At 44.5% G+C, this 17,672-nt stretch overlaps 1 protein-coding gene across 1 annotated transcript; it reads left to right on the top strand.

Annotated features, from left to right (window-relative positions):
- LOC129855695 (conserved oligomeric Golgi complex subunit 7-like) lies at positions 1-17,487 on the top strand. Its single transcript, XM_055923626.1, has 19 exons — positions 1-422; positions 511-733; positions 1,919-2,067; positions 3,593-3,709; positions 4,292-4,460; positions 4,585-4,667; positions 4,777-4,899; positions 6,000-6,198; positions 6,718-6,845; positions 7,168-7,322; positions 7,820-7,936; positions 10,551-10,616; positions 10,814-11,000; positions 11,275-11,415; positions 11,500-11,583; positions 11,812-11,926; positions 12,314-12,457; positions 16,659-16,846; positions 17,201-17,487. Exons 2-18 carry the CDS (start codon positions 571-573, stop codon positions 16,823-16,825), a joined length of 2,307 nt encoding a protein of 768 aa, XP_055779601.1. The 5' UTR covers positions 1-422; positions 511-570; the 3' UTR covers positions 16,826-16,846; positions 17,201-17,487.
- Positions 17,488-17,672: the final 185 nt, after the last annotated feature.

Genomic DNA, 17,672 nt, shown 5'->3' with positions numbered 1-17,672 from the left:
AATAATTGATCTTGAAAGTTAACCTCATGGATGCTTTAAAATAATTGTATTTTTAATGTTCTCATCTTGACCCATTTTCGAGCATAGATCATTGTAATGGGGACGCAACATGGGAACAATCTATAGTCATTTGTTTCTTGGGGAAGATCATTAAGTGAGCACAAACAGGATATTGTTGTCATCTGTCAACAAAGCTGAAACGGATTATTTTTTATATGTTTTAGTCCATTCAAATCAACTCTGGAGGCAATTATTTTGCTCGAACTCTATTTAGTTATTATGGTCATTTCATGTTCATGGGCTGTATATTTTCTGTTCGTTTCTAAACCTGTAATTGGGAGAACTTAGATTTCAAGTTATGAGAAGCAGCTAGCTAGCCTCTATGGCCAGGCTATGTTCATGTCACATTCAGAAGTGAAATGGTAAGTATTACTTTTAATATAGTGAATGTTATTGGTAGCTAACAAAGCTGTCTTCAATGTTGTCCAACTGGTTTTAATCCCCGCCCAGAATTTTGGGTCGTCTTGACATCACTCATCGCTAGCTACCTGAAGTTTGTCGCACAGCAAAATGGACTTTTCCAAATTTCTGGACGATGATTTCGACGTGAAGGACTGGGTGAATGGGGCCTTCAAGATGCAGAAGGATGTGCCCGGGAAGGCAGATGCGCACGCGGCAACGCTGGTCATGAAACTGCAGTTGTTCATCCAGGAAGTCAACAATGCAATTGAGGGTAACTAAACTTTGGGACAACATCGGGAATCTATTGGTTGGACTCCCTAAGTTGTGAACGATCTGGTGGTTGGCGACGAAAAATAACCTTACCACAATGTAGCCGCTTTACCCCCCCCCTCCTAGAGATTACAAATACATAGTTTTTTTTGTAATCTCTAGGAACTATTTACCAGACAAAGTGAAACGTGTCCCTCGCTATCAAATAAACGTCTGATTCCAACTTTTGTCTGAACTGCACCATATCCCTGCTGCGGTATCCCAATGTTGTCCCAAGGCTAGGTAACTGTGACATACTGTCAATTTTGTGTAAATGTTATTTTATTGCTGCCTGTTCCCCGAAACTATCAAGAAACATAACTATTCCAGGTTCAGTTAACTGAACTGGAACAACCAAGAGTCATAGGCTACTACAGTAACCCAATAATTGTCCAAGGACCTTGTTATTTTCAGAGGAAGACTGGCTCTGGCTCTGGCAGCCAAAACAGCCAAATATTCAATTTAAACGTGAGTCGATTCTCAATTGTGATACGGGTTTAGAAACATAAAGCCCTTTAATTTCATATCACATCAAAAATAATTCTACACTTACTGTACACTGTTTTAACAGACTTTATCGCAGTTGCAGCTGATTATTTTCCAGTTACAACACGTTCTGGTGGCTTTCTTCCATTACACACAGGTGTTCGGAGCATGCTAGATTGCTAATTAGAACAGGTGGTCACCTCTGTATTCCGTAAACACGCGCTGTAACCTGGAGATATGGCCGTGTGGGAACACTAACCCTAAATAGTTAACCAAATAGCTACCCGGACTATCTGCATTGATCCTTTCTGCACAAACGTTTTTGACTCATGCCATACGCTGCTGCTACTGTTTATTATCTAACCTGTTGGCTAGTTACTTCATTCATAGTTATGTACATATCTACCTCGATTACCTCGTACCCCTGCACATTGACTCGGTACTGGTACCCCGTGTATAAAGCCAAGTTATTGTTACTCATTGTGTATTGATTATTATTTTCTATATTTTCTCTCTCTGCATTGTTGGGAAGGGCCCGTAAGTAAGCATTTCACTGTTAGCCTACACCTGTTGTTTACGAAGCATGATTTGATGTATCCAGCTTCTCTGACCATTGACCTACACGATGAGAAACATTTGAATTGTATTTCTCCTTGTTCAGAGAGCAGTAACCAGGCCCTGCAGAACATGCCCAGAGTGCTGCGGGACGTGGAGGCCCTGAAGCAGGAAGCGTCATTCCTGAAGGAGCAGATGGTCCTTGTTAAAGAGGACATCAGGAAATTTGAGCAGGACACTGTTCAGTCCATGCAGGTATGGGAGCCATTTGCGTTATAAACACACATCAGACGGATAACTCATCGGAATTGACTTGCGACTAAGCAAACACACACACCATGCAAATAAGCAGCACAGTCAGTCCATGTAGATACGGCGACATACACACAGTCGCATAATACTATAGTACTATGGGCAGGATATTGTCCTATTCAAATAGGATAACAAGCTCCCAGTACAGCAAATAAGTCGGAAGTTTACATACACCTTAGCCAAATACATTTCAACTCAGTTTCACAATTCCTGACATTTAATCCCAGTAAAAATTGTGATGGCCACTCCAATACCTTGACTTTGTTGTCCTTACGCCATTTTGCCACAACTTTGGAAGTTTGCTTGGGGTCATCGTCCATTTGGAAGACCCATTTGCGACCAAGCTTTAACTTCATGACTGATGTCTTGTGATGCTACTTCAATATATCCACATAATTCTCCTGCCTCATGAAGCCATCTATTTTGTGAAGTGCACCAGTACCTTTTGCAGCAAACCACCCCCACAACATGATGCTGCCACCAACGTGCTTCACGGTTGGCATGGTGTTCTTCAGCTTGCAAGCGTCCCCCTTTTTCCTCCAAACATAACAATGCTCATTATGGCCAAACAGTTCTATTTTTGTTTCATCAGACCAGAGGACATTTCTCCAAAAAGTACGATCTTTGTCCCAATGTACAGTTGCAAACCGTAGTCTGGCTTTTTATGGCAGTTTTGTAGCAGTGGCTTCTTCCTTGCTGAGCGTCCTTTCAGGTTATGTCAATGTAGTACTCGTTTTACTGTGGATATAGATACTTTTGTACCTGTTTCCTCCAGCATCTTCACAAGGTCCTTTGCTGTAGTTCTGGGATTGATTTGCACTTTTCGCACCAAGGTCCAGGAGACAGAACTTGTCTCCTTCCTGAGCGCTATGACGGCTGCGTGGTCCCATGGTGATTATACTTGCGAACTATTGTTTGTACAGATGAACGTGGTACCTTCAGGCGTTTGGAAATTGCTCCCAAGGATGAACCAGACTTGTGGAGGTCTACAATTTTTTTTCTGAGGTCTTGGCTGATTTCTTTTGATTTTTCCATGATGTCAAGGAAAGAGGCACTGAGTTTGAAGGTAGGCCTTGAAATACATCCACAGGTACATCTTCAATTGACTCAAATTATGTCAATTAGCCTATCAGAAGCTTCTAAAGCCATGACATATTTTTCTAGAATTTTCCAAGCTGTTTAAAGGCACAGTCAACTTAGTGTATGTAAACTTCTGACCCATTGGAATGATGATACAGTGAAATAATCTGTCTGTAAACAATTGTTGGAAAAATGACTTGTGTCATGCACAAAGTAGATGTCCTTACCGACTTGCCAAATCTATAGTTTGTTAACAAGAAATTTGTGGAGTGGTTGAAAAACGAGTTTTAATGACTCTAACCTAAGTGTGTGTGAACTTCTGACTTCAACTGTATTTGTTGTCAGTTATACAGCACTAAGTCTTTGGCGTGTGGATTCTGTGTTGCAGGTCTTGGTAGAGCTCGATCAGGTCAAGTCTCGGATGCACTTAGCCTCCGATGCACTACAGGAGGCAGACAAATGGAGCACGCTCAGTGCAGACATCGAGGAGACCTTCAAGACACAGGTGGCGTCAAACTACCTCTAAAACCCTGCTCCACTCCCCTTAGTATACTGTAATATGTAATATCTCTCTGCACTAATTTAAGGATTCAGTGATTTGATATTTTAGGTGGCATAGGTGACCAAATATTCTTCTTGTTCAAAAATGTAGTACATATAGCCAATGTAGAAGTCTCTTGGTTCTTTGTAATATTCGGAGATACTATTTTCGGGATGTCGTAAAGGTAGACTATTATGACGTAGATGCAGAAAGTAAACAGTATAGTAGGGTTGATTTCCGCAACAGCTAAGAGCGTTGAAGCGTGAGGCTCAACTTCTCTGCTGTTTTGGTGCCCTGGCTACCATGCTGTGAACAGTGTGAAGTGAACCCATGCACATGCGCAGATACTGTGAGAGAGCAAAGTCTTGCATCTCGCTCATTTCAATATCTGCGATGCTGCATCGTGACAACGTCATTTTGCTGAGTCGACTTTATAACAAGTGACCAACTCCTCAAAGGCAGAAGACATCCCACGTTAACAGGAACACACAAGCTCTAGTGATTTCCATTTAACCGGAACTTTCTGACACTACCTCTTTCCCCCAGGACATGGCTGTAATCTCTTCTAAACTGACCGCCATGCAAAACAGCCTGGCTATGCTGGTGGACACACCAGACTACTCTGAGAAATGTGTGCACCTGGAGGCTCTGAAGAATAGGCTGGAGGCCTTGGCCAGCCCCCAGATAGTAGCCACCTTCAACTCCATGTCTGTAGGTAAGAGACGGTCTGCAAATAACTTATGATTGGGTTGAGATGGAATACTCAATCCGTATTAGTTTAGACCGGTCTTTCTGAAACCTGATTCTGACTAGGCTTATGGTTTTCTTTTCTTCTGCAGACCAAGCCAAGCTCTTTGTGAAAGTCTTCACAGAGATCGACAGAATGCCACAGCTTCTTGCCTACTACTACAAGTGTCATAAGGTATCTGTTACATTGTCACTGATTTTAATTTAGTGTAATTGCTTACATGGTTTATTTTGTAGGTATGTGTTTTCCAATTGTTGACTTGTATTCTCCTGTGTGTTTCCAGGGTCAGCTGGTGAGTGTGTGGCAGGACCTGTCTCAGAGTGAGCTGAGTCTAAATCAGCAGCTGGCTGAGTTCTACGACACCCTGCTCTCCACCTGGCACTCACAGCTACAGTGGAGCAGCCAGGTATACACACACACACACATACACACACACACACACACACACACACACACACACACACAAACAGTCTAGTTGTTTATAAACTTTTTCAGGGGGATCCCATTTCTTTCAGCAAAATTTCTGGCGCTCCCCACCCCAAATCTAACCTTCAAATAAATTTAGATTTACACTTTTCTCATCACAATTAAAATAACCAATAAATACTTTGTTTTACTCAATAAAATTGTATTTTTCTAATTATCTTTCAAAAAAGTTAGTATATTGTCCCATACAATGATCTGTAATTCACCCCAATTATGTATTTCATTGTGTGAAAAATCTGGCAAAACACTGCGATTCCCACTCGACCCCGACTTTGAGTACCACTGCTCTGTATCATACCATAACACACGCGCTCCATCGTAACATAACACACACACACAACTAAGTATCCTTCCCACACTGTATCATACAGCAATGCAAGTAGTGGCAGAAACCCTCAGGTTAGGGCTGCACAAGTGATTCAATTCACATCGAAATTGCAATATTGACATTTGTAGTGTCCATATCTCAAGAGATCCATATCGTATGCAATATTTTAAAACGCCACTCGGCCGCGTCAGTTTTTAAAAGGTACTTTGTTTGTCATGTCTCATCTCTTGCGTCTGCTTTCCACAAGCCTTGCCCCATGTCACTCAAAGCAGCGCAGTTCCGCCTCCTCAATGCACTATAAGTTTGCATGCTGTTCCCGTCGTGCAGTCCACAGATTGTTCCAAACACAAACGAGGCTGCTTTCCACTTTGCGTCTTAATATAAGTATTTATATGATTCCGACCGTTCACCCAAGCGTTTTGATTTATATCACAATATGATAATAAAAAAAAGCTATTATATTTTTTGGCCCATATCGTACAGCCCTGCCCTAGGCATCCTTACTCACACTACCATACATTTACACACCATGACTTACACTAATAGACTGTAGAATAAAAAATATATATTCTTTCTGTAAAAAAAACATGTCCGCAGAGGGTCCACAATCTTCCATCTACAACGTGTCATCTCCAACCTAACCCCATGTCCCCATATGACTGTATATGAATCTATCTACCCTCCACCACCAGGTGTTTAAGAATCCATACGAGGTGGTGACGGTGCTGCTGATCCAGACCCTGGGGGCCATGGTGCCCTCCATCCCTGTGTGTCTGAGCACGGCCATGGAGCGCGCCCCCCAGGAGCAGCGGCTGGACACGCTGCTGGAGCTCCACCACACCGCTGCCACCTTCGGCAGGAGCCTGGCGCAGGCCATGTTGCCACACCTGGGTCTGTTCGCCTGCTACTGCGCCTATGTATTTATTTATTTATAGGCCTATCATTTGCTCGTTAATCGACAAGTCTGTCAATGCTGAGGTGTAAAATAGTTTCGGCTTTAGCTGCACAGTTTATTTTCACCCGTAGTCCCTTGTTAATCAGCAGTGAGATTGATGATATACATTATAAGATTGTAATGACATCAGCCCTGCGTCAAAATACTTGTCAAGTACTTGGAAGGTGGCCTTGATTTGGCTTGGAGTTTGCACTTTTGGGACTATTCCATAGGTAACATAATTACAGTAGGGAAACTGAAGTATTTGAAAGATCTGCCTATGACATGTTTATGGTAGTCTTGATAGTGACGCTAATTAATTGTGTTGATATACATAACGCTGAATCCTAACTTGAGCTCCACCCAGGTAATTCAAACCTTTCCTTAGGGTTGACATCTGAGTGTTTTTTTTTGGGGGGGGGGGGGGGGGGTTAAGTGCTCACAAGGTAGACTTATGTTGTGGTTGTACCTCTCAGGTGAGAACAACCTGCTGAAGGTGAATGAGCTGGTCAGTGCCCTGTATGACCCCTACAAACCCTACCAGCTGCAGTATGGAGACCTGGAGGAGTCCCACCTCCTCATCCAGATCAGCGCCATGCCCCTGGTGAGGCACATTTACATTTTAGTTATTTAAGAGACTTACAGGAGCAATTCGGGTAAAGTGCATCGGTTCGGGGATTCGAATCGGCGACCTTTTGATTACTGGCCCAACGCTCTTATCTGCTAGGATACCACACACAAACTCACGCACATACCAAACCTTATTCAATGGTAATTTCATTTTTTTGGGGCAGGCGAGTGGAAAGGACCTTGTGACCATTGACCGTGTACCTCTTTCTTTCTCTCGTCATCGTACTTTTTCTTCTCTCTCCCGCCCCTCTTTCTCTCTCTCTTTATTCCCTTCCTTTTCCCCCTCCTTCTGTCAGGAGCGTGGTGAGGTGATAGACTGTGTAGAGGAGCTGAGTCACTCGGTGGGGAAGCTGTTTGGCCTGGCCGGTGCTGCTGTTGACCGCTGTGTCAAACTGACTGACGGCCTGGCCTTGTGTGGCCTCCTCAAGGCCCTCAAAGCCCTCTTCGCCAAGTAATTATACACGACTGTACACTTTGTTTTTATTGATAATTTTTTGGGGGGTGGAATGTTTCAACTTTTCAGTGTAAACTTAAACGGCATGTAGAAAAGATAATAGAGCTGTACAGTATATATATTTTTTTAAATAAGATCATCTTTGAGAACTAACAATCGCCATTTCAAAAATGTCTCGCATGGGGCCTCAATTGATTTTGTTATGTTTGAGTCACTCAGATCGCATAAGAACACGGCATAAGCCATGCTAAAATGTGTAGAATTGTAGGAAATTAGCTTTAAAACATAACAGTTTTGTCTCTGCGGCCAAGAGGACACCCACTACTCCTCCAACCCTAACTATGACACCACTGCTGAAAAAAATCCTAGGGGAAACACTGACAGTTCATACACATACTACACAGTACACGCACATTTCAATATTTGTATGAATATTCTGGTTGACTTTTGTACATTGCTCTCACATATATGTGTCTTGGCCAATTTTTCTACAGGTATGTTTCAGACTTCTCCACCACTCTGCAGTCAGTCAGGAAGAAGTGCAGGTTGGAGGACATGCCCAGTGCTGCTGTGTTCCAAGAGGATTGGACTGCCTTCCAGAACTCGGTCAGGTGGGTTTTGTGTGAACCCAAATCAAACTCTGCTGGCTCTGATATTTTCCTTTGCACATTGTCATTTTCAGGATGCTTCCAACAACCATGGTTAATTAGATGTTAAGTCCCATATTTAGGGGACTGAGTGGTTTTGGACCGATTCTGACTGATATTTTGGTGTACAAAGCACTCTGTTAATGTCACAGGGTCCAGTGTCTTATTGTACACTACATGACCAAAAGTAAGTGTGCACCTGCTCATCCAACATCTCATTACAAAATCATGGGACTTAATATGGATTTGGTCCCCCCTTTGCTGCTATAACAGGCTCTACTCTTCTGGGAAGGCTTTCCACTAGATGTTGGAACATTGCTGCGGGTACTTGCTTCCATTCAGCCACAAGAGCAATAGTGAGGTTGGGCACTGATGCCTGGCTCACAGTTGGCGTTTCCATTCAATTCATCCCAAAGGTGTTTGATGGGGTTGAGGTCAGTGCTCTGTGCAGGCCAGTCAAGTTCTTCCTCAAATATCTCGACAAACCATTTCTGTATGGACCTCGCTTTGTGCACGGGGGGCATTGTCATGCTGAAACAGGAAAGGGTCTTCCCTAAACTGTTGCCACAAAGTCTAGAATGTCATTGTATGCTGTAGCGTTAAGATTTCCCTTCACTGGAGCTAAAGGGCCTAGCCCAAACCATAAAAAACAGCCCCAGACCATTATTCCTCCTCCACCAAACGTAACAGTTGGCACTATGCATTCGGGTAAACATGGTTCTCCTGGCATCCTTCAAACCCAGATGTGTCTGTCAGACTGCCAGATGGTGAAGCGTGATTCATCACTCCAGAGAACGCGTTTCCAATGCTCCAGAGTCCAATGGCGACGAGCCTTACACCACTTCAGCCGTCGCTTGGCATTGCACATGGCGATCTTAGGCTTGTGTACAGCTGCTCGGCCATGGAAACCCATTTCATGAAGCTCCCGACGAACAGTTCTGGTGCTGACGTTGCTTCTAGAGGCAGTTTGGAACTCTGTAGGGAGTGTTGCAACCGAGGACAGACAATTTTTGCACGCTGCGGTCGGCGGTCCCTTTCTGTTTTCTGTGAGCTTGTGTGGCATACCACTTCCCTGTTGCGCCGTTGTTGCTCTTAGACGTTTCCATTTCACAATAACAGCACTTACAGTTGACTGGGGCAGCTCTAGCAGGGCAGAAATTTGACGAACTGACTTGTTGGAAAGGTGGCATCCTATGACGGTACCATGTTGAAAGTCACTGAGCTCTTCGGTAAGGCCATTGTACTGTCAATGTTTGTCTATGGAGATTGCATGGCTGTGCTCGATTTTATACATCTGTCAACAACGGCTGTGACTGAAATGGCCAAATCCACTAATCAGAAGGGGTGTCCACATACCTTTGTATATATAGTGTGTTACAAAGTCCCATATTTCTGCTACCACTCTGTCAGCAGAGCTGACTTTAAGTGTCAGGTTTTACACCCCGAATTGCATAGGGAGTGACGTATCACATTTTGTGCCCTATCTAGACAAAGAATCTATTTAATTTGCCTCTGAGCGACGGTGCCCAGCCTGCCAGATGGCATGTTAAAGGCAGATTGACGTTTATTGTCATGAATATGCTCTGGAGACAGAATTGAGCGATTTCTGCTAGATGGGCCAGATGCAAAGTCAACATTTTTGGTCTTCATTTAAGGAGAGGGTGAGGCATTAGGGTTAGCAGTGTGGTTAAGGTTAGGTTTAAAATCAGATTTTATGACTTTCTGGCTGTGCCAGCTAGTGACCACTCTGCAGAGCTGCCTCCAGGGCAAGCTTCATGACAATAAATGCCATATTAAAGGGGACAGTCTAGGGACTCCGTCTATTGTGGTTTCGTCTCGCTGTGATATTCTGAGCCAGATTGGGAGCTCTCGACATGACTAAATGCTAAATCATTTTGTAGAATTGAAACATGACCACTTTCTCTTGGTCACAGAGGGACAGAATGACTGAATGCGCAAAGCTGAAGTTGTAACGAGTCTGTACACATTCGCATTGGTGTTTCTGCTTTGCTGAGAGGACGCTTGGTAGAACATGCTGTGTCGTCAGTTGAAATGGATCCAAACTTGTACTGTCACTAAATATGATCATATTTATTTTACAGTTTGTTATAAGGTTGAATATTATAGTAAATTGTTTAGAATTTGATTGTTACTATATTTAGAAAGCATTTCAGTAATTTCAAGCCCTATTCCCCCACTTTTGTTGAATAGGACAAAAGTCTGATATTGTTTTTTTATATTTTCATAATATTTGTACTATATACTTGAGCCTGTGTCCTCAAAAGTGAGTACACCTCAGCAATTGTATAAAAACATTTTTTTTTACCAGAAAGGTCCGTTTCAGACCTTTCTAGAACTATGCAGCATTACTAGATATTGTTTATGGTAATTTCATAAAAAATAACTTTTGGATCTATTTAAGGCAAAAATCTACACCCCCCCCCCCCCCCCCCCCTCATAACGTTCAACCAGGCCAATGCAGTACAGCTCGGCTGGTCTTGGCTCAGTAGTATGAAAAGGGTGATTGTGCATGAACTGTGTATTATTTTTGATACCCCGTGTATCCTCTGCATTGCAGGATCATTGCCACCTGTGGGGAGTTGCTGAGACAGTGTGGAGCCTATGAGCTGCAGCTGTCAAACAAGTAAGACCAACGCCATCACTCTAGCCGAGGTCCAAATCAACCCCCAGACCCTACTCCCTAGCTACCTGACTCCCCTACTTATATCCATTCATACTTCCCCCGTTCTCTTGCCATGTCCTATAGGTCCATTTTATTTAAGTACGTTTTATTTCAAAGTGCATTGTACATGGGCCTCAACCCACTTTATGATCCTATAGGATCCTGGCCACGGCGGGGAAGTACCTGTCTGAGTCGTACAGCCCTCGGAGCCTGGCGGGCATCCAGGAGGCCAGCTCCACGGAGAGGAAGGCAAGCGGCAGGAACCCCTGGCAGGAGTATAACTACCTGCAGAGGGGCAACATGGCAGAGTACAACGGCCTGATGGGGCTGCTCTACTCCCTCAAGGTATGGATGGTCATACTGGGGGGGATGACTTGGCACTTTCATTTGGGTTTTAGCTTTGAGTGGGATGTTACGGTAGTTGTAGGTTGGGAATGTAGCCTATAAATGGTCAAATGTCCAATTGTATTTTCAGAGTGAAAATACAGAGAGTCTTGTGATCAATGACTGTCATTTTTGCTTCAATAAAGGCTTGTAACGCAATTAAGTGTCGCTATGTTTTCGGGGGCGTTAGGTCTGTTGTGAGGTCTGACATGTTCAAGTTGCCGTTGTTTTGTAGGAGAAGGGGACAGGTAACTCCAGTCTTCTGGCTGAGACCCGAGTGGCTCTGACCCGTCTCAACCAGCAGGCCAACCAGCTGGCCTTCGACTCGGTCTTCCTGCAGATCAAACATCAACTCTGCTTGGTCTCCAAAATGGAGGTGTGTGTGCAGTCAGTGAATCTTGTTTCTGTGTGTAAATGTAATACTTACATATGTTCCGTCTTGTACCATGGCTGTTATCAGAGCCGAGATGCAGGAGGTTTTGGAGAGAGCTATGCTGAAGACCTGCCTACCTTCAGCTTGTCCCCACAGGAGTACATCACCAATGTATGTCTGGCCTAACTATGAGCACAACATCTACAGGTTATATAATTCAAGTCATAGATTCAAGTGTTATTGTATATGTATTATGTAATATAACCTGTCCTTGAAAGCTGTCTTTGTGGTGTTATTTCTGCTGTAAATGTTCACTGTTAGTGTTACTAAAGTACTATGAATGTTCAGGTTCGTCAGGTTGTGTTGAGGTGGCTTACTGCCTGTGTTTCTCCTTGAAAGATAGGACAGTACATCATGTCTCTGCCGCTCCACTTGGAGCCCTTTGTGACGCAAGAAGACCCGGCGCTGGAGTTGGCCCTGCACGCAGGCAAACTGCCTTTCCCGCCTGAGCAAGGTGACCCCACCCCACCCCCCTCTTTCATTCAGTCTATCCCTCCATCTGTCTCTCTATTCTTCCCTCCTTTTAGATCTTTGCCCCTCTTGTCTGGTACCCGTCTCCCTTGTTCTTTTGCTCCTCATCTCTCTTCAGGTTTTCCACCTTTTTCCTCTCTTCCCCAGTCCTCTTCCATCTCCCCATACCTCTCCCCTCTTCTCAGTCTTCCCCCCACTTTACCTATTGCCCTAAACTCCCGGTCTCTTCTTTCTTTCTTTCTCTCCTTGCACATTGCATCTCTCCTCCGGTCTCCCTCTCTTTGTCCTAATTTCAATAGCTGCCCTTGCCATTTTCTGTGTGTGACTGGCCATGCCTGACATTGTTTGTCTGACATTGTTTCAACCTCAGGTGATGACCTTCCGGAGCTGGACAACACAGCAGACTACTGGCTGGGCTCCATCGCCAGGGCGACCATGCAGACGTACTGTGACGCCATCCTGCTCATCCCAGAGCTCACGGCCCACTCCACCAAACAGCTGGCCACCGACATCGGTACTGTACCTCCGTCACTTACCTCCAAAATAGTAGGGATGTAACGATTCACCGATACGCATTGGTCCCCGGTTCAAATGTTTAAGATATGAGTGCATCGCTCTGCGGGAGCCCAAACCGCACCGATGTTCAAATATTACGAATTGCCGGTTCACTAATGTTTTTTAATCGTACTGTTTTATTCCGAAAATACCTCATCTGATGTGACTGAATTGATGTGTCCTCTCCTTCAGTTCAGTAGCCTGTCGAACTTTTGTGACTAACGGCATATGACTGTCAAATAACAACTGTCCGCACAGCTGGGAGATACAGCTGCTGGTGCCAACGAGAGGTCGGCCTATCCCTGTTCTAATAGGATATTGGTACATCTGTGCGGCACTTTCAGCATTCAGAGGCCTGTCAAATGGCTTTCGCAATGTCAAATTATAGGCTTTATTAGTTGAGTGACAACCAATGTAATTTGCTGGCTCATTGTTACCAAATGTGCTGTAGAAAATGGTGTTTTACCGGAGTTGTGTAGCCTACCAGAGTGGACGCAACTCACATCCAACTGATGATTTTAAGGTTTTCAATCATTCAGATTTTGTTTAGATTGTTCAGGTTCACCATAAGAAATAGTTTGGTAGAGGACAGCAATCATTTTTGCGAGCTGTGCAAGGGTGCATTCAATGGTCCCCTCCTGTACTCCCTGTTCACCCGCGACTGCATGGCCAGGCACGACTCCAACACCATCATTAAGTTTGCAGACGACATAAGTGTCAGCCTGATCACCAACAACGACGAGACAGCCTATAGGATAGGGAGGAGGTCAGAGACCTGGCCGGGTGGTGCCAGAATAACAACCTATCACTCAACGTAACCAAGGCTAAGGAGATGATTGTGGACTACAGGAAAAAGAGGACTGAGCACGCCCCCATTCTCATCAACGGAGCTGTAGTGGAGCAGGTTGAGAGCTTCAAATTCCTTGGTGTCTACATCACCAACAAACTAGAATGGTCCAAACACACCAAGACAGTCGTGAAGAGGGCACGACAAAGCCTATTCCCCCTCAGGAAACGAAAAAGATTTGGCATGGGTCCTGAGATCCTACCACGTGGCAAGCGGTACCGGAGTGCCAAGTCTAGGACAACAAGGCTTCTCAACAGTTTTTACCCCCAAGCCGTAAGACTCCTGAACAGGTAATCAAATGGCTACTCGGACTATCTGCATTGCGTATGGTATTGCTCTGGATAAGAGCGTCTGCTAAATGACTTAAATGTAAAATGTAATGTATTGGGGCCCATGTATTTAGAGTCATATTGAATCGTTCATGAAATATTTGTTAGATAGCTCTAGATCAATTTTGTACACGGAGCCAACGTGGTTATAAGTACTGAATGGCATTGCTTCCGTGCTGTATGATCATCTGGAGTTGGTTGTTTAGTAAAAAAAATGATGTAAAACTACAGACTCGTTACATTTTCAGATGATTTTTAAAAAACGTAAACCAAGAAGCAATACGTACTTACACACGTGTTGTAATTATAAAGTTATATGTAACTACGTTGATGTTGATAGTAACAGAGCATCATCAAGTATGCGTTTTTCAAAGGCCTTCTTGCCAAAGCATGAATAAAGTGTATCATTCGGCTTGGCAGGTACTCTCTACATCTATTTGTAATTAATATCGGAAACCCAGAACTAAAATGTTGATGCTCGATTAACTTCAGGGGGAGATGTGAACTTGACTTGCAAAGTATCCCCCCTCCCTCCCTTAATTGGAAACTCTACAAGTTTCAGGCAAGTCTATTGGCCAAATGTCCCCTTCTGAAATGTTAAAAATGCGAGCACCTGTAAAATTGTAATTTGTCCAAATGTTCAGTGGTGAAAAATCATCGTACCAGAACAGAGTTCCTCGTTAGTCGTTGCATCCCACAGACTGTTGACAGACGCAACGATACCATTTATGTTAAGTTCGTCTATCCACAAGAGATGAATTGGTAATAATATAGTAATAATCAAATTGTATCGGTCACATACACACATTTAGCAGATGCTATTGGGGGTGTAGCGAAATGCTTGTGTTCCTAGCTCCAACAGTGCAGTAAGTAGTATCTAACAATTCACAACAATACACACATCTAAAGTAAAATAATGGAATTAAAAAATATATAAATATTAGGACACGCAATGTCGGAGTGGCATTGACTAAAATACAGTAGAATAGAATACAGTAAATACATATGAAATGAGTAAAGCAGAATGTAAACATTATTAAAGTGACTAGTGATTCCATGTCTATGTATATAGGGCAGCAGCCTCTAAGGTGCAGGGTTGAGTAACCGCGTGGTAGCCGGCTAGAGATGGCTATTTAACAGTTTGATGGCCTTGAGATAGAAGCTGTTTTTCAGTCTCTCTGTCCCAGTGTTGATGCAGCTGTCCTGACCTCGCCTTCTGGATGATAATGGGGTGAACAGGCTGTGGCTCGGGTGGTTGTTATCCTTGATCTTTTTGGCCTTCCTGTGACATCAGGTGCTGTAGGTGTCCTGGAGGGCAGGCAGTGTGCCCCCGGTGATGCGTTGGTCAGACTGCACCACCCTCTGGAGAGCCATGCCGTTGCGGGCGGCGCAGTTGCCGTACCAGGCGGTGATGCAGCCTGACAGGATGCTCTCAATTGTGCATTTGTAAAAGTTTGAGGGTCTTAGGGGCCAAGCCGAATTTCTTCTGCATCCTGAGGTTGAGGAGGCGCTGTTGCGCCATCAACACCACACTTTCTGTGTGGGTGGACCATTCAGATTGTCAGTGATGTGTGAAGCTTTTCACCTCCACTGCGGTCCCGTCAATGCGGATAGGGTCGTGCTCCCTCTGCTGTTTCCTGAAGTCGACGATCAGCTCCTTCGTTTTGTTGAGGGAGAGGTTATTTTCCTGGCACCACTCCGCTAGGGCCCTCACCTCCTCCCTCTAGGCTTTCTCGTCATTGTTGGTAATCAGGTCTACTACTGTTGTGTCGTCTGCAAACCTGATGATTGAGTTGGAGGCCTGCGTTGTCACGCAGTCATGGGTGAACATGGAGTACAGGAGGAGCCTGAGCACGCACCCTTGTGGGGCCTCAGTGTTGAGGATCAGTGAAGTGGAGTGTTGTTTCCTACCTTCACCACCTGGGGGCTGCCTGTCAGGAAGTTCAGGAACCAGTTTATCAGGGCGGGGTTCAGACCCAGGGTTCCAAGTTTAATGATGAGCTTGGAGGGTACTATGGTGTTTAAGGCTGAGCTATAGTCAATGAACAGCAGTCTTATAGGTATTCCTCTTGTCCAGATGGGATAAGGCAGTGTGCAGTGCGATGGCGATTGCATCGTGTGTGGATCTATTGGGGGGGTATGCAAATTGAAGTGGGTCTAGGGTGTTAGGTAAGGTGGCGGTGATATGATCCTTAACTACTGTAGCCTCTCAAATCACTTCATGATGACAGAAGTGAGTGCTACGGTGGCCTCCTTAGTGGCGCAGTGGTCTAAGGCACTGCATCGCAGTGCTAGTTGTGCCACTAGAGGTCCTGGGTTCAAGTCCAGGCTCTGTCGCAGATGGCTGCAACCGGGAGACCCATGGGGGCGGCACACAATTGGCCCAGTGTCGCCCGGGTTATGGGAGGGTTTGCCCGGCAAGGATGTCCTTGTCCCATCGCGCTAGGGAGGCCAGCGACTCCTGTGGCGCCCCGGGCACAATGCACGCTGTCACGGTCGCCAGGTGTACGGTGTTTCCTCCGACACTTTGGTGCATCTGGCTTCCGGGTTAAGTGGGCATTGTGTCTAGAAGCAGTGGGTACAGGAACAATGGTGGACATCTTGAAGCAAGTGGGGACAGCAGACTGGGATAGGGGGATATTGAAAGTCTGTAAACACTCCAGCCAGCTGGTCCGCGCATGCTCTGAGGACATGGCTAGAGATGCCTCCTGCAGCCTTGCGAGGGTTAACACGCTTAAATGCGTGGACCACGGGAGTCCTTGGCAGTGTCAGTGACACGGTGTTATCCTCAAAGCGGGCGAAGATGGTGTTTTAGCTTGTCGGTATCTGCAGGGATGGTTTTCCTCTTTTCCCCGTGATTGTCTGTAGACCCTGCCATATAATATAGTCATTTAATAGGTAATAATAATGTCCATACTATGTTTTCAGTGTGTTAGTGCCACACAGTGTTTTGTCCTCAACATCTGTCTCCTAACTCCCCACAGACTACCTGAGCAACGTGATGGATGCGTTGGGCCTGCAGCCCTCCAGGACCCTTCAGCAGATAGTGACACTGCTGAGGGCCAAGCCAGAGGAGTACAGACAGACGGCCAAACTGCTGCCCCGCAGACTGGTGTCCACCATCGCTGCCCTGAGAGGGCTGGACCACTGACCACGGTCACACTCTAAACCGGTAACGGACTATGGACAAAAAAATAAGCTCTTTCGCTAACTCTGGCACAATGATACTAAAATGTTGATGAATGTGCACTGTCTCTCACATAAGTCCAACGTTAAAAGTATAGGGCCCAGTCTTTTTCTCGTCCCAACACAAATACATTGTGTCCTTCACCTCCTGTGTTGGTCAGCCTGATCTCGAATTTGTTTACACCTGACCAAAAAACAAATCCAGTCTTAGAATGTAGAGAAAAAAATATCAAATTACACTTTTTTTTATTTATACGCATTGTAAATATGGAGTATGTCATGTAAAAATGATGATCCTACTCAAAACGCTTGTTCCTCACTGTTTTTCCTCTCTCTATAGATATGATAACTACAATCTGGAGTCTGGACCCCTGGTATGAGAAACTGAGAAGTATCCATTTGGGGATATTCCCATCATGCAACATCTTCAAATCAAATATTTAAACTGCTTTGGCATCATACTATTGGCTACTCTGTTATAAAGAAATACATTGTTTTCTATTATGGTACATTTTTATTAATTTGCACTTATATTGGGGTAAATCAAGGTAGAATTGGTTTTTCTTATTTGTAATGTACTGGAATCTGTCCACTAATTTAATAAACGTGTGGCCTTGTTGTCTTCAACTCTTTGATAATGAATTGAAGATTCAAGTTAAATGTCTGATTAACTGAGGATGCTGTTGCCATAGCAAGGGTAGTATTGTTCACGTAGGCTATGTTTAACAGTATGAAGGTTCATCTCAGAAAATAATTAATTAACATACTGTAATGCTGGGGTTGGCAACAGGCCAAAGCTTTTTGTTTTTGGT

Source organism: Salvelinus fontinalis, chromosome 1 (assembly GCF_029448725.1).
Source record: "Salvelinus fontinalis isolate EN_2023a chromosome 1, ASM2944872v1, whole genome shotgun sequence".
NCBI lineage: Eukaryota > Metazoa > Chordata > Actinopteri > Salmoniformes > Salmonidae > Salvelinus > Salvelinus fontinalis.
Note: the sequence above shows the minus strand (reverse complement) of the source record. Positions and strands in the feature narration are given on the sequence as shown.